Source organism: Notothenia coriiceps, unplaced genomic scaffold (genome assembly GCF_000735185.1).
Source record: "Notothenia coriiceps isolate Sejong01 unplaced genomic scaffold, NC01 NC01_scaffold00038020, whole genome shotgun sequence".
Classification (NCBI taxonomy): Eukaryota; Metazoa; Chordata; class Actinopteri; order Perciformes; family Nototheniidae; genus Notothenia; species Notothenia coriiceps.
In genome coordinates, this window is record NW_011370721.1 from 1 (window position 1) to 7,465 (window position 7,465).

At 36.5% G+C, this 7,465-nt stretch overlaps 1 protein-coding gene across 1 annotated transcript; it reads left to right on the plus strand.

Annotated features, from left to right (window-relative positions):
* The first annotated feature begins 2,297 nt into the window (after positions 1 to 2,297).
* On the plus strand, positions 2,298 to 6,489 carry LOC104967954 (uncharacterized). Its single transcript, XM_010797496.1, has 5 exons — positions 2,298 to 2,514; positions 3,412 to 3,539; positions 5,422 to 5,563; positions 5,644 to 5,801; positions 6,257 to 6,489. The coding sequence occupies exons 1-5, from the start codon at positions 2,376 to 2,378 to the stop codon at positions 6,332 to 6,334; spliced, it is 645 nt and encodes a 214-aa protein (XP_010795798.1). The 5' UTR covers positions 2,298 to 2,375; the 3' UTR covers positions 6,335 to 6,489.
* Positions 6,490 to 7,465: the final 976 nt, after the last annotated feature.

A 7,465-nucleotide genomic window follows, 5' to 3' on the forward strand; every position in this document is an offset into this window, starting at 1 on the left:
TTTACCACAGTATATTGTGCAGGATGTTTGTACAGTTATAGTATGCAACATGCCAACAATTCAATCACAGTAATGAAGTAAATACGTTTCACTCCTCTCACTCTCACCCACCTCTTCCTCTTCCTCTTGCTCTTGCTTCCATGTTAGCTTCCATTGTTGCTGTAAGAAAGTAATCAGCTGTGGTCTTTTGATAGTGCTAACATCCTGATTGATGAGCCAACAATTATGCTCCCAGTTGTTTGGTCAGGTGGAACGTGTTTCTTGATCATTGGTCCATGTGTGAGGCATTTTGAATATCAGTGTTTTAAACCAGCTAACACGTGACTTTATGTCAGATTCCTGTGTCTAACGTGGAGAAACGTGTGCAGTGGTTTGCAGAAAGTGCCATGTTGATTTGCAAATTGTGAGAAAAACTGGAAACGTGTTTAGAGTTTTGGAGATTTGAGCCGATGTTTTGCTCTTTGAGTGTCAGTTAAAATAATTGTGCTTTATGTATACTTTTAGTGTGTTAGCAATCGAGAAGAACTGTAACATCTCTAAAAGTATGACAGAAAGGGATTACAAATCTGGTAAGGTTTAGGACTGTTTTTATCTTAAGAAATATGGAGTTATATTTTACCCATGTTTGTGAGTGTGCTTTATACAGAACAACAGGAAGAGAGGAAGGAAACACCGCCAAATGTCACATGATATCACCGGTCCAAACCTCAACAGCTCTACGCCAAATCTGAGGTCTCATGATATGCCGTTTCCACGGAAACGCATCTCTCGCCATAAAACACGATATTGTCGTAATTTAAAGGAAAATAAGCTTTGATTCTTGTTAGAATTGTTCATATTGTTATTATCAAGACTTAAATATAGCCTATCGTTTTTTAGAATGATCTGTTTCTCTATCTCTCCTTCTCTCTCACACAAACAAACAAACAAACAAATGCGCACACACACACACACACACACACACACACACACACACACACACACACACACACACACACACACACACACACACACACACACACACACACACACACACAGTTCTTTTTTCAACTAAAGTGTGACCTCTGGTGGTCTGAGACTGCGTTTGTAGACAACAGTGGAATACAAATAGCATTTATTATAGTTTAACATCCAAGCTCTAAAAGTGTAACAGAAAGGGATTACAAATCTGGTAAATATGAGGTTTAGGACTTTTTTATCTGAAGACATTTTGAGTTGTATTTGACACATGTTTGTGAGTGTGCTTTATCCAACAGCAGTACAACAGGAAGAGAGGAAGGAAGAGGGTGTGAAAATCTGCAGCGCTAAACCACACGGTGACTCTCAAACAAAGCATCATGACCTGGAGGTTTGAGGATAAAGATACTCCACCTAAAAAAAACATAATTTTCAATGATTTAATAAAGACATGAGAAATAATACAAATGAAAAGATATTTATAGAGAAACAGTTTTACATTAGTTTGCAGGTGCAGTGGGTTGAAGCGGGACATCCCCTGTTGGCTTACAATTCAATATTTCCACCAGTACTTACTTTGTGGAAAATACATCCTTTGAATTAAAGAACAATAGCTTGATCTGCATGACATACACTGACAACGTTTCCATGCTATAACCTTATTCTTATTTTCTTTCCTATTAGGGCACTTGTCCACATTGCAAAGCAACCAGAGATCGAGTGAGGTAAAACTCAGTGTATGCAAAAAGAGTTTACTATATAAGGCCAAAATGTAACATTTATATAACTATAAGTTAGTGGTATGAAAGAAATGAATATGATATGAAAGGCTGACTTTTTTTGTAGGGAAATCATTAATGCACTTCTAAGTAACATTAAACAAGAACAAATAATTTTTAAACAAAACACTTTCATTCTCAGTTGATGGTACAAACATTTTCAGTACTATGCAACATAGTGAAATCAGTAATTAAAGGGGAAACCTAGCAGTGGTAGGTGGAAATTCTTACTTTGCCGCAGAGATGTAGGAGTGTAATGAAGGTGTGATGAAAACATGCCAACAGTTTGATATAAGACTGTGTGGGAACTTGATACCAAACTCAAAACTCACTTCACTGTCTTTGAGTTTTGTGTGAAGTTACTCATTAAACTATAACTCTGGCATAATGTTATTCTTATTTTAAATCAACGAAAATCTAGTTCAACAACAGTCTGTGTAAGCCAGATACATATTGTGTGTGTGTGTGTGTGTGTGTGTGTGTGTGTGTGTGTGTGTGTGTGTGTGTGTCTGGTTTCTCAGCCACACACAGGAAGTGTGTTCCTTTATAGTCTCTTCAGGAGTTGCACGTCTGTAATATTGCACACAGATTGCACTTGTGCCGCCTGGCATCGTGGCACAGCCTTGCACCTCGTACAGTATGGAAGAAAACGTTCCTCGATATAGACGTCTGTCAAACACAAATAAACAACAGAACACAATCAGAAGCATGATGAGAGCGGGGGTCCTGTGGATGCTGATGGTGTGTCTGAGTGATGGAAAAGACCCCACATGCTCAGGTAAGAAGATGTCATGTTGGTGAATTATACCAGAGCTGTCCCAGTAAAGCGTGGCTGAAGCTGCTCGGACAGAGATTTATTTACACCGGCATCGCAGCTTTCTGATGTGCTTTGTTAATGATCTGAGTTTTCTTTGTCTGTATTCAACACTATTTATTTTGAGCCAGACATTTATTTATGTGTCACATAAATGCGCCACTTCCACACCTATTGTAATCCAAACCATGACTTTAAAAAGTAGTGTTCTTCTTCTTCGAACACATGTTGGTTGACAATAACGGAAGAACATTTTTGAATAACCTTTCCTACGATATCACATGAACCTTTGCGTGCAGGTCCAATGAAACTCCTCCACATTAAGAACAAAATATATACACTACATTTTTTGCCTCTTTTTCCGTGTTGCCAGTTTGGCCAATTTTATACCCACTTTTTATTATATATATATTTATTACAATTTTGAATTATGTTTTGATTATATATATATATATATTTATTGTTATTATTTTTCTATATGTATTTTAGATTTTTGTATATATGTTTATATTTTTCTGTTGTTATTTCTATTCTTTTTTTAATGTGTTTTATAAATAATATTGTATTTCTTTACAGTCGGTAGCTAAAGTATTAACAAAACAAAAGAGCATTCACATTTTTTTGTAATACTTTAAATAATAAAAAGAAAAAATGCAAACTATTTATTTATAAAAATGAAACAGTAAGAAAGGGGTAAAAAAGAGACACATTGTTCCATTGTTATGGGGAGCGTCTGGCAAAGCTAATGTGATCTAGATTTTACGGGTGTTGTTGAGTTCAGTAAACTCGACACACAATGACAGAAACCCCGTGACATTTCTTCTCATCACAAACCGGCTGTTTCTTGTGTTTTTATGTCAGTTCTGACGAGCCTCACAGTTTCAAAACTCACTAAAGTTAACGTCTCCTGTCCATCGACGACGAGAACAGAAACAAACTACCAGCTCTTCTTCAATGACAGCTCCTTCGGACGAATAAATATGAAAAAGGTTAGTCAATGATTTGTGATTTGAAGGATTATCGTAATATTTTCTTATTTTAATATATTTGACTGATGCTACAAGAAGACTTGCCACATCAGGAAGCCACAGTTTCTGCTCAAAGACTGCGCTGATATTTCATGAACGTTTTTTTTTTTTACAGAGAAACCCCAGACACATAAACTCTAGTTTGCACAGAAAGTCCAATCCAGCTGCAATGAACTTCTTTGCGCACACAATGCATGCAGCGAGCGACCACTAGAGAGCAGCACTAACTCGACCGAGTGCCTGGGAGTCGTTGCTCTTTCACAGAAAAAACTCACACAACTAAAGATTTGGATTTGTAAGGGAAAAGAGGCAAGATGAGGATTTAAAAATTGAGTCAAAGGGGAAGGGAGAGGATGGGGTGAACGTAAATACCTTTGTGCAGATATGGGATTTGTTCAAAGCGTGTTTTTTTATTCCTAATCATCATGCCCCAAAACCCTGAGTTATTCTAAATCGTGGCTAAAAACCCCTTTTCTTTACCACTGCTTTTCTAGAGGTCCTTCAACTGCAGTTCAATTAGCAGTGTTGAATTTCATATCATTTCATATCTCTTGTATGAATTGTCTTTTATTAATTAATTTTTTTAACCCTTATGTTGTGTTCGGGTCTCCCGTGACCTGTTTCAAGTTAAAATTATATACGCTCTAGTTTTTTGTATCGGAACAAGGCTTCATGATATCCTCCAGCTATATAAACACTACAAAACTGATTTTGACAATTTTATCCAAGCCTGAAGGTCTCTCAAAAAAAAGTATATAATTTGGTGTTCGGGTCTGGGGGGTGTTGGGGGTGACTCGGGGTCAAATTTGGCCCAATCAAGATTCATCTTTGACTTTAGACACCCCTCCCCCACCCCCTTCATCCACTGTAACAATCATTTCAAACTCTTTTTGGGGAGATTGTATTCTAATAATAGTCTATTATAGTCAGATAACGTAATGATCCACTGTCTTCACTATAGGAAATATGATGAGTTAATTTAATCACATATTTTACTCAAATATGTGTTTTTTTGGGGCCTTAAAATTAAATTACAGCAGGTTTGTACGGTTATGAATGCATAATACGTTAGTTATGATGTAGTTAAAACAATATTGGATGGACTGAGATAAATCATGGGTCAAAAGGGTTAAACTATGTGTTTTTAATATATTGTGTTAATGCTTATGTCAAGCACTTTGAGTCTGAAATGTGCTATATAAATAAATCAACCTATATTATAAAACTTCATTTAATGGTGAAGGTAACTGGGGTAACAGAGAGGGTATGTCTTTGCTCTTCAATTTCTTTATTAAATTATAGCAGTCATAATAATTATAAACCAAAGCTATCTTGCAAACTTGCCTGAATTGTATCCTAAGAGAAACAGATGGCACTCTTTTCTTACGGTTTTTTATGGATGTATTCCCCTTTCATCAGCCTGATTCTGATTCTTAGTATGTCTAAATGATTACATGTGTGCGCAGGAATTGGTGAATTGAGAAACTGAAAAAAACAAACAAACAAACCGGAAATTTAAAGCTCTGAAATTAAGCTGCAGATCTTCTTTTTGCTGACCTCTGGTGTTGGGAGTGTGCTGCAGTGATGTACAAATACACTCAGGTTGTGGGGTTTGTACACCTTAAGATAAATTCAATTGACTACAGAACATTAAATTATATTTCACAACACACCACTGCAGAACATCTAAACAGTATCAGCAACTAGCATCTGCAACGAAACCGTGATTATTTTAGCTTTTTTAATCACTTTCTCCAGCTCATAATGTCATTACTTCCCATATTCATCCATCCTGTGTCCCTCTAATATAACACACCACATGTCTCACATTTATTTTTTGCAGGAGTCTGGTCCTGCAGACATGCTGTTCTCGGGTCAGTTTGAAGTGACGGCCAACAGCAGTGGAGAGTTTCTCTGCAGGAGTGAGGAGAGTTGGCCCCCCCCCAACACAGTTGACTGTCACGCCACTGAAGTCATCGTGGCAGGTAACATGCGTTCTTTATATAGTATTATATATATGTCATATTTTGATAAAATGAAATCAAATTTTTTTTTTTATTCATAGAATTTCAGTCTTTGCCTGAAATCAATGGCTCTGTTCCAGCAGCCAATCAGAGCTGTCCGTTCAGGTCTCCATTGATCCCAGAGGAGGTGATTTGGGCGGGATGTGGAGTTTTATTGGTCTACAGCGTGTCAATCACCTGCATTGCCATTGTCTTATGGGTAAATATGAGAACATGGAGCGACTCATAAACCCTGGACATGTTATAATATACATTTAGTACATACGTGTTGTTGTTAGATATTATCAATGTGAACATTTCTACTAAACGTCTTATGTCGGTATATATATATAAATATACATTTTATCTTCTTATTGCACTTTTTTTGTTGAACATCTCAATATTGAATGTATTTATTTAAATTATTTTTTTATTGCACTTTTGTTTTAGATATTTTTTATTTGTTTTATTTTATTTCTTTAACTACTTTTTTTTTATTGAATCTTTTTATATTTACTTATTGAATTTTTTTTTTTTTATTGATTTCTCAAAGGGAGCAACAGTGAAACATATTTCCCCTGGGCTGTATACAATATTCTGATTCAGATTTGTAATATCCATTTGTCAGCATGTAAGTGAAACTCTTCCCTTTCCTTCTGTGTTTGATTCCTTTAGAGAAACATGAGGAGAAATGAGGAGGATTCAAACGATTACATGAACGCCAGACCTGGAGAGTTCAGGAAACCTGGCTAAGTTCAACAACAGCGTGTGGCAATCATAAGGACAAACCATGGCTATTAAAGCTAGTATTGTAGTGGTATATATAAATAAAATCCATATTTATTTCACAGTTATGTTGTATAGTGTATTTCTTTAAAGCTCACCTATTATACTGTTTCTCATCAATATATTATGTCTCTGAAGTGTTTGGAAAAACATCGTTATGACCAGTGCTTGAATTGGAATAAAAAAGGTGCCAGTTCTCTAAATCAGCAACTGTTTCAAGTCAATTTATTTATACAGCCCAAAAACAAGTATTTGGCTCAAAGTATATCCTATAATGCTGGTGGGTTTGTCTCTTTACTGTATATTTTAGAAACGGCTCACTGTACTTAAACAAAATGACTCAGAGTGCATCTGAGATTAGAGGGTTGCAGTGGTAAAGTGCTATTTTTATAAGTGGGAGTGGACCTCAAATCCTATAGGGGGGTCCCCCGGTAAGATTTTTTAATGTTGGACTTAAATGCATCAATCTGGTGCATTTTGAGGGGGAAATAAAGACACTACACCCATATGAAACAGAACTGTATATATTTAAATAATCATAAAATCATAAGTACATGGCCATAACCAATAACATACCATATCCAATCTGAAAAAACATTGAAACTTGTTTATTTATTTGTTTTTGGTTCATTTATAGTTGTGAGTGTGTCTGGGCTCCTGAATCAGCCTCTCCTGTTCCCTCCTCTCCCCCTGCTCCTCTTTGAGGCAGCAGCAAAGACTAGTTTTAGCTCTCAACAAGTTTATCTTTCCTTTTTTCACCTAGTTAACATTTTATTTGTATTATTCATGCATATTTTACTAATCATCCCCCTCAAATGGAAATATGTGTTTACATAAATGGTGACCGAACCGTTTGAGACCCACTGAGATAACTTAGACTAAGTTAACTATCTAAACACTCAGAGAGTAATTTACCTCACCTGAGCTGTAGTTATCAGCCTCTCAGTCTGACAGGAGAGGACTCTCCCCACATCTTGTTGTTGAGACAGCTCCTTATATCCGTTAGCGCAGCTAGCTAGCAGTGCACAAGATGCTAACAACAATACACATAACAGGTGCGCGTGCTTTCTCGCTCGCTCGCGCCAACCGCCAACACAC